This window comes from Macadamia integrifolia, chromosome 6 (assembly GCF_013358625.1).
Source record: "Macadamia integrifolia cultivar HAES 741 chromosome 6, SCU_Mint_v3, whole genome shotgun sequence".
Classification (NCBI taxonomy): Eukaryota; Viridiplantae; Streptophyta; class Magnoliopsida; order Proteales; family Proteaceae; genus Macadamia; species Macadamia integrifolia.
The window spans coordinates 35,270,751-35,285,970 of NC_056562.1; the positions used below are offsets into that span (position 1 = coordinate 35,270,751).

The 15,220-nt window shown below is 40.6% G+C and overlaps 3 protein-coding genes and 1 pseudogene across 8 annotated transcripts; 1 reads left to right on the forward strand and 3 right to left on the reverse strand.

Annotated features, from left to right (window-relative positions):
• Positions 1 to 220: 220 nt before the first annotated feature.
• On the reverse strand, positions 221 to 1,543 carry LOC122082559. Of its 2 annotated transcripts, none has more exons than XM_042650209.1 (2): positions 933 to 1,543; positions 221 to 766 (listed from the first exon to the last, which is right to left on the reverse strand). In XM_042650209.1, exons 1-2 carry the CDS (start codon positions 1,417 to 1,419, stop codon positions 600 to 602), a joined length of 654 nt encoding a protein of 217 aa, XP_042506143.1. In that variant the 5' UTR covers positions 1,420 to 1,543; the 3' UTR covers positions 221 to 599. The 2 variants fall into 2 exon arrangements, with proteins under 2 accessions (XP_042506143.1, XP_042506142.1); XM_042650208.1 differs by having other exon boundaries at positions 221 to 769.
• Positions 1,544 to 2,452: 909 nt separating this feature from the next.
• LOC122081074 (pentatricopeptide repeat-containing protein At2g29760, chloroplastic-like) lies at positions 2,453 to 7,030 on the reverse strand. Of its 5 annotated transcripts, XR_006140996.1 has the most exons (3): positions 4,310 to 7,030; positions 4,152 to 4,235; positions 2,453 to 4,031 (listed from the first exon to the last, which is right to left on the reverse strand). XR_006140996.1 is itself a non-coding variant. In XM_042648038.1 (2 exons), the coding sequence occupies exons 1-2, from the start codon at positions 6,482 to 6,484 to the stop codon at positions 4,215 to 4,217; spliced, it is 2,196 nt and encodes a 731-aa protein (XP_042503972.1). In that variant the 5' UTR covers positions 6,485 to 7,030; the 3' UTR covers positions 2,453 to 4,214. The 5 variants fall into 5 exon arrangements, 2 of the variants coding, with proteins under 2 accessions (XP_042503972.1, XP_042503971.1); XR_006140995.1 differs by having other exon boundaries at positions 2,453 to 3,773; positions 4,152 to 7,028; XR_006140994.1 differs by having other exon boundaries at positions 4,152 to 7,028.
• A 323-nt stretch (positions 7,031 to 7,353) lies between these two features.
• LOC122081118 lies at positions 7,354 to 11,098 on the forward strand (annotated as a pseudogene).
• Positions 11,099 to 11,922: 824 nt separating this feature from the next.
• Positions 11,923 to 14,305, reverse strand: LOC122082595 (S-adenosylmethionine synthase 1-like). The gene is made up of 2 exons (XM_042650268.1): positions 14,146 to 14,305; positions 11,923 to 13,408 (listed from the first exon to the last, which is right to left on the reverse strand). The coding sequence occupies exon 2, from the start codon at positions 13,399 to 13,401 to the stop codon at positions 12,226 to 12,228; it is 1,176 nt and encodes a 391-aa protein (XP_042506202.1). The 5' UTR covers positions 13,402 to 13,408; positions 14,146 to 14,305; the 3' UTR covers positions 11,923 to 12,225.
• Between the last annotated feature and the right edge of the window lie 915 nt (positions 14,306 to 15,220).

Consider the following 15,220-nt stretch of genomic DNA (forward strand, 5'->3'; position numbering starts at 1 on the left):
AGGCAAGGTGAGGGGATAGCCACAGAGGGAGAGAAAGAAGCTCTATATAGCTCAAAGGGTGAAGCAGGAAAATAGGTATGTTTTCATCACATGAAATAAGATGGAAGACTAGACCAAATTGGATTCCTGCTACCTATTTTGGAATCGTTTATGAATGAATACTCTTTGATCGCTCCCCCCGTGATTCAGTATAGTACAGTAGAAATCAATGAAACATAGCTCTTATGGCAAAATCTATTTCATCAGTTTGTGTTGTTAGCCTGACACATATTTCATGTTTGAACCCATAAAAATACAAGAACAACATAGGTTTCTGCTTGGAACCCATAACAGAATAACAGCTTCTGTTTCTGCTTTGAACCCTTACATACAAAAAAATCCCATAACAAAATAACAGCTTCTTTTTCTACTTTGAAGTTTGAACCATTACATACAAAAAAAAAAAAAAAAAATTTAAATTCCCTGTACTTCAAAAACCTTCCCTGTACCATCTATTACTAGGGCCTCAGCTTTCCATTCACATTTCCTTTCTACAAAACAAAACAAACCCAACCCCCTCTCTCCAGCTCCTCCCATGAGGCCACGAGAGTGTTTCAAAATCAGAGTTCCTCCTCCTCTTCCTCCTCTGGCCACCATCGTGGACGGAAGAATTTCAAACCCCGCTTTTTTGCTATTTCCAATATGTCCACATGGTCATCCTCCTCCCTCGCACTCGAAACTTGAGTTGCTTCCGATGAAATCTCGGAAACCTTTTTGCTACGAATATCTGCTGAAACATTATAAAATTCATCATCATCGTAACCTTTGAATTTCTCCCAGAAGACTTGATTAAGTTTCCAGTAGACATTCATCAAAAAAAAAAAAAAAAAAAAATCATGAGACTTGACCAGTGTGAGTGTGTGACTTATGGACGAGAAGGAGGAGGAGGTTACCTGAACCGAAACCCTCTCCCGTCTTCTTTGAGTTGTCAAGAGGGATCTCTCCAGCAATTTCCGGAAACAGGTCGATGATATCCTCTCGAGAATTCAGAGCGCAATGAAAGACAGAGCTTGAAGTGTCCCCCCTTTCTATTCGAACAACTTGAGCTGTTGTTTCCCATTCCATCTGAGAATGGGAAACCTTGCGAAGAGATTCATCCCCTGCTACAACAACATCATCTTCATCGACAGAAGAATCCATTCTAGGCAGCGGCAGCGGTGACAAACCCTTACCCATGTCCGCTGGAGATTTTCCATTCTGATTCTTGGAGGATGATGATGAACCCTCTCCTCTGTACCATGATTTGGGGTTGTAGTACTCGTGGTATGACAAGTTAACAGGAAGGTCGCACTCTATAGTCGTAAATAACTGTTCTTGAGAAGATGAGTACCTGCAATCCTCGACCCACTTACTGTAAGGGTCCTCCACCTCCTCCCCCATTTCAATCGATTCAGATGTTCATTCTTCAGATTCGAAATCCCTAGCCTCCTCGTTTTTACGATCTAGGTTGAAAGATGAAGGGTTTTCCTTTTCTCTCTTTCAAACCACTCTTAATTAAGACGGAAATAGCAAAAAAAACCAGTAATGTACGTTACTGGTTCTAAACAGATAAAAATGATGAATGGTATAGAAAAAAAATGGTAAAAAAAAAACGGAAAACGATCAGTACAAGAAATGTGTAGTTTTTAGAAAAATAAAACAAAAAAAATGATAATCTACTTATGTAATTTAAGAGATTATTATCTATATACATACATCTAATGTTTCAAAAGCTTTAGGAGTCCCAAGATAAAATAGCCCAATTAGCTACAAGAAAATAAAATATTGCTAGCTTTAATTTCCCCTTACTCAATGGACTATAAGAAGATGAGATTTTTTTCCTATAAATAATATGGAAGTTAAAAACAAAAAATAAAATACCATATTGTCTTCACTCTTCACTTTTACTAATAAGTTTTTCTTTTTAAATTAATTAATTTTTGTAATAAAATTCATATTTTACCCTTAAAAAACGGATACACGCTTCTGTCGTTTCCCTTTTTTTTTTTTTGTATTGTATAATAGCATACAGGAAAAAACGAGTTTTAACTAACAATGTTTCAAACTACGGCTAGGGTTAGGGCTACGGCTACAGCTATGGCTACACCGTTTTTATTTTGACAAGTTGCAGACACTCAGTGGAGGAGACTAACCGACACACTCTTTCTAGGGCCTCGGCCGCGGAGCATATCCCGACCCGAGTTTCTATTTATAAATTATTTTTAGCAAATAGAAAAGAAATTGTGAATTTGCAATATCCCTGCTTGAGAATTTAAATACAAGGCATTCGTGCTTCTGCATTTTGAAGAGGAATTATATTTGTTTAAAAAGAATTTCCACCCCCTCCTCCACTCTTTTTTTTTTTTTTTGAGGTGGGCGAGGAGGGGGTTTCAAGGATATGATTAGTTTATCAACTAATAAAGAGCTTCATAAATTGGAATTGGAAAGAATTAATTGTTTGAGACTTTCATTCTCCGTATAGAATGCAGGAATTAAGCTGAGCTTTCCTCACAGTAGACCCAAAATTTATACCTAAGAGTCTATAAGACAGTTCACTTTGTTACCATCAAAGCAGGCTATAAACAACATGGCCACCTGATATCAACAACTGATCCGGAAATTCAGGAATTCTTGGGATCACTTACAGCCAGCTTTTGGGTGGTAAGCAAATACCATCGTTTTTCCCGCTTTCCTTCCAATCTTCCAATATCTCAGATGCAGAGGGCAAGTCAGTCCCACGAGAATCATCGACCTGATTCTGGCTTGTCAGCAAACCAAATGCCATCTCAATTGAAGAACCTTGTGAGTTGCACTGAAAGATGGATTATTGAGTTTCTGTTTCTGAAAGAACCATCTTCACTGAATATGCCAGCTGTTGACTCCTCCAATTTGTCACATAAGCTGCCATCTCAATGTAATTTAGAATACACAGCATCATCTTCTGAGTCACTATCAGTATGCTGAACCGGGATACCAGATTCATCACCAGTGTTTGTATCTTAGAGGTACTTGTAAAGTGTAGTGTTGCTGCCCAGTGCCCACCTTGTCTACACTACAAGGCTGTGGGGATAGAGTCACTTAGATGATTTCCATATTTTTCTTCAACCAAACCTTGAACTCTTCATTCTCCCTATTTAACAGAGCTGTATATTTAACAAAGCTAAGCTCCAATTTTAACTTTTTCTCCCTATTCAACACAAGGGTCAAGTGCAGATCCTTTCTTATCCTAAATTGCAGGGACTGAGGTCAGCTATAATTGGAGTCATGTACACAAGTACCCCATCTTGGCGTCCAGATTGAATATGACATCCCTTGGGTTTGGATAAGTTCAGATACACTTGCCCAAACCATCAATGGAATTGATACCTAACCAATGCCTATTCCGAAGAATGAAGCTGACCAATGTAGTATTTAGTTCAAACTAAAAGCAGGTGAACCGTCCAATTTAATGTACAGGTTTAATCAACTGGTTCAAACACTGAAGGTGCTCCCTGTTTTAGGCCCTTTGTTCTTTTACTGCATTAAGCTTAAAATTCATACATCAAAATGCATGTGCATATATGTTACTCTGTTGCAAGCTTGCACCAGTAACCATGGCCAGGAGACTGAATAGAAGGAATGTTTGGCTCCATATAGGAAAGAAAGCAGAAATCTGACCCTGAGGAAGAGATTGGCTGAATTGGACGCCTTGCGCTTTGCATGTATCACAGGTTCTTTTCAGCTTCAGCTACCTCACAGGCTCCAACAACGAAACCCTAAAACAATGAGATGAAAGCAAAATGAAACCAACAAAAATACAGCTTATCCCCTTTTTCCAACACTTGCTACCAAATAGTGATTGATTTGCACAGCATACAAATCAATAGAGATGAGAGAGAGAGAGAGAGAGAGCACAAATCTGATCTTGAATCTTGAAGTCGAGATCAGTTCAAGTGCTTTGCAGGAACCATAGTTCTTCTTTCAGGCTGAAGCTCACCCACAGGATCTTCTCATCCTCAAGGATATGTTGGGCTCTGAGAAAGAAGATTTTGTTCTAATCTCAGAACGTGGAATGTTTCAGACGGCACGTTCGCAGTCTCTAATGCATTATAAGGCCCAAGAACGAGAATAGATACCAAACACTATTTTATTACCTCAGAATGTGTTCTGGACCTAGAATGAATTCCAACAATGCATATCAAACACAGCTCTAGATTTTATACTTTCACCAGTAACCCCTGCAAGAACAAGAACCCCCACTGAAATGGTGAAAACGATTCCGATCTCTAATGATAATTTCACGGTCAAAGACCTTTGAGATTGACTTAGCGGCAGAATGGCAATCATAGCACACACGAAGGTTTGTCACAACTCTAATGGCAGACCTGGGGCCTCCCCTCAGGAACCCCAAAGCAATGGCCAACTTCTCGCTATGGTAGGAGATTGCATGTTCCTTCTCTTCATCATCTATGTCGAACAACACTTGAGATGTGTCTGGTCTGTATCCTGCATCTTTCAGTCTCTTACTGATCTCCTCCCACATGAAATATATCTGTTGGGTGTCAGGGTGCGATGTATCCCCTACCAGAAATTGGTGCATCTTACCTCGCAGCTCAATCAGACTGAAACCAGGTTTCTTCCGGACTCCACGGGCTTTCATCATCTCTCTCACATTCTCCACATCTTGCCATCTCTTTTGTGAAGCATAGATGTTGGAGAGAAGAACATAACGCCCAGAGTGATATGAGTCAATTTCAGTTAGGATTTTGGCCACCCTTTCGGCCATGGGAACCTCACCATGAAGCTTACATGCACCAAGTAGGGCTCCCCAGACACCGGCATCAGGTATCATGGGCATGCTCTGAATCAACATCTCGGCTTCGATCAGAAGCCCTGCACGGCCTAGAATGTCGACCATGCACCCATAATGTTCACATCTCGGCTGGATGCCATACACCTGGTTCATTGCATTGAAGAACCACCGACCTTGTTCAACTAAGCCAGCATAACTGCAAGCACATAGAACACCAATGAATGTTATCTCATTTGGTTTTATTCCTGCGTTCTTCATCTGAGAGAAGAAATCCAGAGCATCCTTGGCAAGGCTGTTCATGGCCAAGCCAACAATTATGGCACTCCAAGCCAACACAGTCTTCCTAAGCATTCCATGGAACATCCTTACAGCTTCCTGTGGAGCCCCACACTTGCAGTACATATCCATTAGCGCCACCTCAACCTCTTCCTCTTTTATGTTCTGTTTCTCCATATATGAGTGAATCATCTCACCATGGTCCAGAGCACCTAGAAACCCACCCACAGATAACACACTTACAACTGTTACTCGGTCCGGCTTCACTCCTGAAACTCGCATTTCCCGGAAAAGGTACAAGGCATTCACATACCTCTTGTTTTGAACAAACCCAACAATTATGCTGTTCCATGACACCAAATCCTTCTCAGGAATTACATTGAAGTGCTGTTCTGCAGAGGTCAAGTCTCCGGCCTTTATAAAACCATTCAACATCGCATTCCAAGATGTGGTGTCCCTGCTTGGAATCTGATCAAATAACAAACGTGCATTTTCCACCTCCCCATTTTGCACAAGACCATCAATCATGGAGGTCCAAGTGATGACTGATTTCTCAGGCATCCTATTGAACAGTCTTCCAGCAGAATCGACATCTCCAACTTTTACATACATATCAAGTAAACCGTTTTCAAGATTCGGAGTAATCTGCAAATCTTTCTTCATAATGTATCCATGGATCAACTTTGCCAGATACAAGTTCTGTGATTTGGAGCAGGCAGAGATGAGACCAAGAACTGTAACTGCGTTTGGTTCAACCCCAGAACAACACATTTCAGTGAATGCAGTCAAGACCTCATTAAGGCAACCGTGTTGGGCAAAATTATCAATAACAACATTCCACGACACTACATCTGGTTCAGAAATTTCAGCAAATAGGTAGATGATTGCATTTGACAACCCAAGACTCTCGTACATATGCATGAGGGAATTCAAAACATAGACATCTGAACAGTAACCGAACTTGATTATGGAACCGTGGATGGCTTTTCCACCAATTGGGTCTATAATTCTTGATGAGGCTTTGACCACGACTGGGAAAGTGTACTTATTAGGAAATAATCCAGAATGGAGCATATGAATATAAAGAGAAATGGCTTCATGAGGCGTAGCACTCCAAGCATAGCCTCTAATCATGGTATTGAACATGAACACGTTGGGTGAATCTATGTGATTGAAAATAAATCGACCATAACCCAAGTCCCCAGCAGCAGAGATTGCAGAGAAGGAGAGAAGGGCGCTGAGAAAGATGGTTTCATTGGAAAGCCCATTAGTGATAAACTGGCAGTGGAACTTCATTAATTCTTTCATGTCTGAACAATTCTTTATCAGGAAAAGATGTGGACTGCTTAACTTGAGTAGTTTTGTTATGGTGGTTGATCTCATTGCGGATTGTGACATTAAGCATCAACCTAGCCAGGAATGATGTAATTTCTCAGAACTGCTCAAAACATAGCCTTTGATAAGGCATGTAATAGAATCTTATCCATGACCCTCCAAATAAAATTTTCAACGATCTCACAACAGATGAAGTCCTAAAAGGTTAATACTGTTCACTCGTCTCCTTATTGTAACAGTTTCTGAAACTAAATGAAACCAGTATACAGTCCTAAAATGAAGGTAGGGGGAACTCTCTAATTCCATTTTATAAAACCCATCCCCAAGAACCCAAAAGAATTAGGAATCAAGAATTAGAGAATCCAAAGAAAGAGACGCATACCATCAGAAGACGCCATAGCGATGTGTTCAAGCTTTAGGTGACAGATGTTCTTTCCTGAAGAAAATGAACAAACCTGCAAACTTCCAGAACGGTTGGCGGGAAATGTAAATATAGTAAACCGAAGATAATTGGAAGAAAGATTTGGAGAGGAGCCGAAGCAAGAGCTTCGCAGTGAGGAGAGTAGACGCCATAGTCGGTGAAAAGGTTTTAAAACTTGGGTTCGGATCGGTAACTGTCGGAATCGGACCGGATCGGACGGAGTAAACAAAAATTGGTTTTTGGACTATTTTACCCTTATACCTTACAACTGGATCGGATAGATATCGGGGATCATGGACCTGACGTATAAAATCATCAAATCCGTCAATTTTCTAAACTTCCTATGATGATGGAAGAGATACGCCCATTGGATTACATTTGCATAGACCAGAATCATCAGATTATTATGATTCCCTACCTTATAAGGACATTCTATTAATTCAACGGCCGTGATTGATTTCAACTGGAAAGATTTCCTCATCGAACGCCACTCTTCAAAATCCTTGTTTATCTCTGAGGTCTCAGGTTTTCCTATTTTGAGCCGTTGGTAGGTTGGGTACTTCATACTTGGTTGAGTGGGTAGAAAGAAAATGGAGGGTTTCTGGAGTGGCGGTGAAGAGAAACCCAAAAAGGGATTGGAGGGAACAGGCTTGAATCTACCAGTTAACCGCCATGGAAACCTGAAAAGTGCTTCAAGTGATCAGAATCTGAAGGAAATTCTGCAAAATATCAGGTCTTCTAAGAATCCAGTAAGTGATGGTGCCTTCTTTTAGCTCCCCTCTGTTTCGTTTAAGATTTCTTGTTTATGCTTGCGAAACTGTTATTGGTTAGAAAAATTCAATCAGAAGAAAGGAAAAGGGGGGGGGGGGGGGGAGTAGAAAGATGGGTTCTTCCTTTATTAGATTGGTACCTGGTCACTGGTTTAATTTCCTTGCCAAAATGTTTTCTTTTGTGGCAATGCTTACCTTTTCCTTTTCCCAGATGAAGTCTAGCTTACAATGTTCTGAAAATGTGTTTGCAGGCAGTGATAAATTATGGAGCATCATGGTATGTGATAGTTTGTCAGACTTCCCTCTGCTGTGTTTTTTTTTTTTTAATGAAATAAAGTTTAGCACTACACGCATATATGTAGATAGATTACATAAAAAAAATTTATATTCCATTAGTCTACTGTTCTTTGAGATTGATGAAGAGTTGTAATCAGAACTATTTTATATCCAGAAAGGAGATATGCTGATAAATCTGTTTGTAAACCAGAGGAACCTACTCAATCAAAAGAGCAAACAAAGATGTATGCGTTTTAGCTTGAATAGGGGTTAGTTGTTACCCGGAGGAATGTAAGGTATTTGATGTTGCAACTTTAAGGAAAATAATATGGTAATTTAAGTTGGCCGTATGCTCATCAATATCTATTATCTACTGCCTGTGCCACCCTACTGATCCAAACTAATCAACTCGCATCACCTGTTCCAAGCTAAAACAGGATTCCATGATCTTTCACCAGCTACCCTTTTGTCTTGATTAACCATATAATACTTGCCAATTACCTTTGTCGTGGGATCTTTATACTGTTTCAGGGTAGATGTTAAGCCTTTAACCTCCATATAGTAGTAATACCTAAGATTCTATCTCGACCATACTTGGTAGTTGGGGGGAAATTTGAGCCAATTCCTTCTTTACAGGTTAAGAAAATTTTCTATTGTCTAATCCAGTTTATGGCGTGGTTGTGCTCCTCACATCTTTGCCTTGGTTGCCAGAATTTTCATCTGTGCCAAGCAAAATTGTCCAACTTCTGTGCTCCCCTTGACTTGCCACCTCCATGCTATGTTCTGTTGTTTATGTCAAGACAACACCTATACTTATTGAGCCAGTTAGTTAGTGCTCTGACAGACCTTTGTCCACATCCTTGTTCATTTCTTTATGCATATGATCAAGCATCCTCTATTAGCTGTGCATCAGTAGAGGAGAGAAACCTGTATCGTGAACACTTCTCTAATCTTTGATTGGAGGGCTGATCTCCATATTTGTCCTTCCAAACAAAAAAAAATTGATGACAAGAATTCTTGAGTTCTTTCTGAGTGAAGATGTATCTTCACCTTCATAGAACCGGTTGCATAAAAAACTTCACATCATAGAATTGTTTCCATCATGTTGAGCAATACCAATTTTTCCTTCCTTCTACAGGTGAAAGCATTTTAACTTTTCACATTGTAGAATTGGCTCCAGCATGTTGTGCGATACCAATTTGCCCTCTTCCTTCTAGGATTGCAAGCTGTTACACTGTTCAACTTTGGCCATTCATGTGCATGGATGAATTCACTGCAGATAAAAACCCATGTGATCAAGCTTTCACCTGCATGCCCCCTTGTAACATGCTGTTGAATTGATTGAACTTTATAGCACTAGGAGCAGTACTTGGAACTTCATCACAGCCCATAGATTCATGGTGTTGTCCTTTGTCTTATATAATCCATAGGATTTTCTGCCACAGTTGGGCTGATGAAGCAACTTCACCTAAGCTGTCAGAAGGCGCAATTAAAAGAACCTTAAATTGATGCAAGTCCCACTTTCTCAAGGTCCCGTGACATGTAGGAGATGGTCCTGAATTTGGATTTTTCATACAAAATGGCGACTTTCAGACTCAATTCTGAGTCTTCATGCTGGCAGCCTGAGCTCATTACTATTGCACCATACTTTTGGGTTTATCTAGTTAGAGTAGATAAGTTAATAAGATGTAATTCAAAATACTCGAGTCTCCAAACCTAATGAATTCCTGCAAGATATCTTGGGCTGACGGAGGTCTTGCCATTCGGGGTTCTGTTGCCAAGGTCTTCCTATTATTTTGTGCTGTTGATTATATTGTTGCTTGGTTTCCTTAATCTGTTAGTTGATCTTATTGAGTCTTTAAATACATATTTCTGATCAATATTTTTTTTTTCTTTAGGTCTTTCTGAAAATTCTTTGTTTCTTGAATCTTTACCAGCTTCTTTAAAGATTCTGTACTTCTTGAACCTGTTCTTTGATTACTGTTTATTGTTCTTGACACCACATAGCGTATAGTACTTATCTATAAATGATTTTTTTATTAGCACTCTTTGGTTCTTGCTTATTGTTCTTGAAATTGACACCACATAGCAGTGATCTATCTGTAAATGATTTATTTTTTTATTGGCACCCCGTTGATGTTATGTTTGTAGTTCAATGAGTTTCAGATTTCAGTTGGATCTGTTTCATTAGATTCTCCCTCTCACCCCTGTACGTGTCTCAGTAATTTGCACCCCTAATCTCTTACCTTCATTGACTCCCATACAAATTGACTATATCTTGTCCTTATATTTCAACCCTTCCTAGTATATTTTTAACCCCGACCCATAGGCCTTGCTATCCTATGTCCATTACCCTCTCCTAAAAATCTTCTTGTAACAAGGTCAAAGCCAAGCTAGCCCACTCCCATCTATCATTACAGGCTATAGCTTACAGTCTCTACCCATATTGGATGATCAAAAAGCCCATAACCCAGTGCTGGTCCTGCCCATTCAGATTCCTGGGTGAGGTAACAGTCCTAATCTTTGGCATTTTTTCGTTAACACCCTCAAAACTCGAACCTGGCATTTTCCCTGGCAGCCCAAACCTTTGCTATTGCTCTAAGCAATGGCCCCTGCCCATATGTAATGATCACGCATCCCCAAGTCCCTGTAGTATGAACCTTACAATCCAGGATATCTGAATAATTCCATACATCTTTTTCAGGTGTCATATCTGCGGTCAGATCCTTCCTGTGTTTTTCCGGTTGAGTAATGAATTCCCCAAGCTTTCATTTGTATATGCAGATATCGACGAATGCCCAGAAACAACTCAGCATATACGATATACCCAGAAACAACTCAGCATATACGATATACCCCTACTTTCCACTTCTTTCGAGACGGTGAAAGGGTGGATGAAATGCTTGGTGCCGGAGAAGAGAGGCTGCATGACCGCCTTTGGTTACACTCCTAAGACATCTCATGCTACAAAACATACGACCAAGAGAGCCCTTTGCTGTGAAGGGCCTCAAGACATACTTCATCATTTTCTAATGGTGCTGTTGCTCTGCACAAAATATTGTACGCATTTTATTGACTTCCATTTTGAAATAAGTAGTTTGGCACTTGTGCTCCCATACTGTTGGGTCACTTTTGAATTGTTATGAAGACATTCAAGCTAATAAAAGACCATTGCCTCAGCAACAACCTGGAAGGGGAATGCTTACCCAATTCTGTCTCAAGGAAGATCCCCGGCTCCATTCCATTGGCCACAAGGTTTGAAAACTTGGAATCGGGTATGAAGATTGTTTTCCTGCTCCCAGAATTGACTGGGAATTGATTGGAATCAGATTAAATCAGTCAATAAACAAAGAATCAGGGTTAATAGGACTGCTATTGGTCAATTTCTAGTCTGATCGGCAGAAACCCTAATTGTGCTACATTGTTGCACCCCCTCCCCCCCCCCCCCCCCCCCCAACAACCTCCACCACCATTTCATATGTTAGGGACACCGGATGCTCCTTACACACAGCCCACACTATGGTTTCAAAAATCGGAATAGGATTGGTTGAATTCGGCTGTGACTGATCCAACCAATTCTGGTATATTCCCTCGATTCTGCCTCTTAAAACCTTGGGACACAATCATTCTTACCCGACCTCGGAAAAGCATGTGATGAAAATGGAAAATCCAATTCAATCAAACCATTACTTTATCATGGGATCTTCCCCAAGGAGCCCCCCAAAGTCGAGCCATTTAGTTTGATGGACACTCATTGAGCCACAGCCGTTCTTACACAGCCTCCTGAACGCATTTTAATTTTTCTTCAGTCTTTCAACAGTGGGTTTAGTAGGAGCAATTTATAGAGATTGGGAATTAAAACCACCGACTCTTTCTTATATTTTTGTATCAATAGAACCCATTTCATATGAAAACCCCTCCAATCTGTCTTGAGATGGTATCTAAAACACACTTCCATTATCTTCACAGAATGTAAATGTTCAGATGAGAATCTTTGGAATTTTTATTGGTAAAGTTGGAGGAGAAACATTACATGAATAAAATTCATAACCAACGAAACATTTCATTCTTTAACAAGCTTCCCCATGAGAGGGTAAATGGGTTACAACAACAGAAGATGCAGTTTTATCTGTAGAAACTATATAGTAGTAATACATTTTTTCTTGAAAAAATGATACTCAAAAAATTCTGGTAAGACTTCAAGCACACATCAACCACTCTGCTCTGCTTCTTTACCATGTTTGTCTTCGGGAGCAATGTGCGGTTACAAATATGCTTCTTAAGTTCGTTCCTCATATAGAAGAAAAAACCCAGGGAGCAGGTGGAGATCATAATTCTCAAGCCTTGGCATTCTTGAGGACCTTCACAGTCTCCCAAGTGAAATCTGGTTCATCCCGGCCGAAATGCCCATAAGCAGCAGTCTTCTGGTACCTGAAGTTGCCTCCCCTTTTCAGATCAAGGTTAATGGCAATCATCCCTGGCCTGAAGTCGAAATTCTCCTTGATCAGAGCAAGTATGTCCTTGTCTGGAATCGTACCGGTCTTGTAAGTGTCAACAAACACAGACAAAGGCTCCGGAACACCAATTGCATAAGAGACCTGCACAATGCAGCGTCGAGCAAGCCCAGACGCCACAACACTTTTAGCAGCCTGCCTGACTATGTAAGCACCACTGCGGTCCACCTTGGTTGGGTCCTTGCCAGAGAAAGCACCACCACCATGGGCACCCCACCCACCATAAGTGTCGATGATGATCTTGCGGCCAGTGAGGCCTGCGTCACCATGAGGTCCCCCAATGACGAAACGACCAGATGGGTTGAGGTGGAAGATTGTATTTTCATCCATATACTGGGCTGGGATGATTGGCTTGATCACATGCTCCTTCAGGTCCTTGGCAATCTGGTCATTTGTGACAGTCTCATCATGTTGAGTTGAAATGAGAACAGTGTGGACCCTGAGAGGAACCATGGCACCACCTTCATTTTTGTACTCAACAGTCACTTGGGTCTTGCCATCAGGCCTTAGCCACGCGCAGGTCCCATTCTTCCTCACTTCAGTGAGTTTGGCCCCAAGCTTTGTAGCCAGGACATGGGTGAGGGGCATCAGCTCAGGGGTTTCATCTGTGGCATAACCGAACATGTGACCTTGGTCACCAGCTCCAATTTCCTCAGGCTTCTTTGTAAGGTGACCGTGAACACCCTGGGCAATGTCGGGGCTCTGCGACTCAATGTTGACAAGAACATTGCATTTGTCGGCATCAAGACCCACATCAGCTGAAACAAATCCGATGCCTCTGCAGGTGTCTCGGACAATCTTCTCATAGTCCACCTTGGCCTTGGTGGTGATCTCACCAAAGACCATGACCATGTTGGTCTTGGTGCATGTCTCACAGGCAACCTTGCTCTCAGGATCTTGTTCTAGGCAGGCATCAAGGATGGCATCAGAAACCTGGTCGCAGAGCTTGTCTGGGTGGCCCTCGTTGACGGATTCTGAGGTGAATAGGAAGGTATCCATCTCAAGTCTATAGATAAAGGAAGATTATTTGCATAAAAAATGTCAGTTCTTCTATATCAATTAAGAAAATCATATTGAAAACAGAGAAAATTATACAATCATTCTTTATTTCACAGTTTGATTGAACAAGCTACAAACCTTTTTAATTCATACAATAACTATTTGTACTGGTCAAACCTGGAACCTGTGGGAGCCCAAACGTGATACTGATTACTGACACATAATTTGGTTCCAAACCAGAATGAATCACTAAAGTCATATGGTCTACACCAAAATTGGACTCATAATTGAGTCAGTGAAGGTCTGAAGGATAGTGATTGAAACACATAAAATTGATTAAAACCCTACTATTTTTTTTTTTTAATTGCATACTCTAGTTCAAAATTTTGGAAACAGAACACATACACATCTATGGAACCAAATCAGGGATCTGCAGAGTATCGAGATGAAATTAATTGAGATTAGTAAATGACTTTTGTAACATAGATTTACAATAAATTCCCAACATGGTCTAATTCAAATCCCATGAACTGATTCAAGCTAGAACGAAGACAGATCTATGAGTAGATCAAAATTGAAAGCAACACAGAACCATAACTTCGAGAGCAAATATTGGCTAAATGGTCAATGGTGGCGTCTGTGTATCTAGATCTAGCAGAAACCAATCAAGATATATTCTACATACCAAAAAGAAAAACAAACAGAGCAGGAAAAGAGACAGAGATGGAAGAGCCATATACGCACCTCTTTCGCTCCCTTTCTCTGACAAATCTGAAGGAAGAGTAGACTTTCGAAGAGCTTGTTCGGAAGTAGCACGAAGATGCAAGGAATGGCTGAGAGGTTTATATAGGGATCCGAAGCTCTCTCTCTCTCTCTCTATCTCTCTATCTCTCTATCCCTCTCTTGCCTCGACCCTTCGGTCCCGCTGTCCATGGTTGGCGTAGAAGTAGAATTTCTTTCTAAAAAAAGATGGTAAAAGGAGCCGGATCCTCTACGTATCCTTGTTTTGCGGAACCGTGCGGTAGTTTCACATTAGTTAAATTACTGGTACCGATTCGCCCATTGGTTCCGCAGGATTAATTTCCGTAGAGTCTCTGTCACTTTCACTCAACCTCCCATAAACACGTCAGGTCATGTGGGTCCAATTTCTCAGCCAACTTTCGTTTTAGGTGGTTGATGAAATTCACCAACCACACTTTGATCAGCATGACCCCGGTCTCCTATAAATCGAATCGGGCCAATCCTGGTAGATTCTAGGGTTGAACCAGGTCTATTCTAGTCTGATTCGTATCAAAATCGATGGGTACTGATCTAGATCCTCTGACTGAAGCTGGTTCACTGATGGGTCCCCTACGGATTATTTGGACCTGATTCGTGACTAATTGGACCAAAAGTTGTCGATCTCAGATTAGCTTTTGTAGATTGAAAATTCGATCCGGTTTTGATCTGGGTCAAAACCAAACCATACATATGTGAAATTGGATATGGGATTCCAATTCCTTCCCAACCTTTTCACCAAAAAATGTCCTTCCCTACCAACCCCTTTCTTTCATTTTGTACCTTTTCTATTATAAAAGATCCACTAATAATTAAACAATAAAAAATACATCTTATAGAGTCAAAATCTGACCTACCACATTTGGTCGAAAGAGACTTTTTATTTGAGAGTAATTAACTAAGAAAACACCAATAGGGTCAAAATCTCACCAACCACATTGATCACATGAGAAATATATTCAAGAGTGGAATATTTTTCAATGGATCAAGTTTTGCTTCACCTTCAGGTTCTTTGACACTTAGATGGGGGCATGTTTCACCT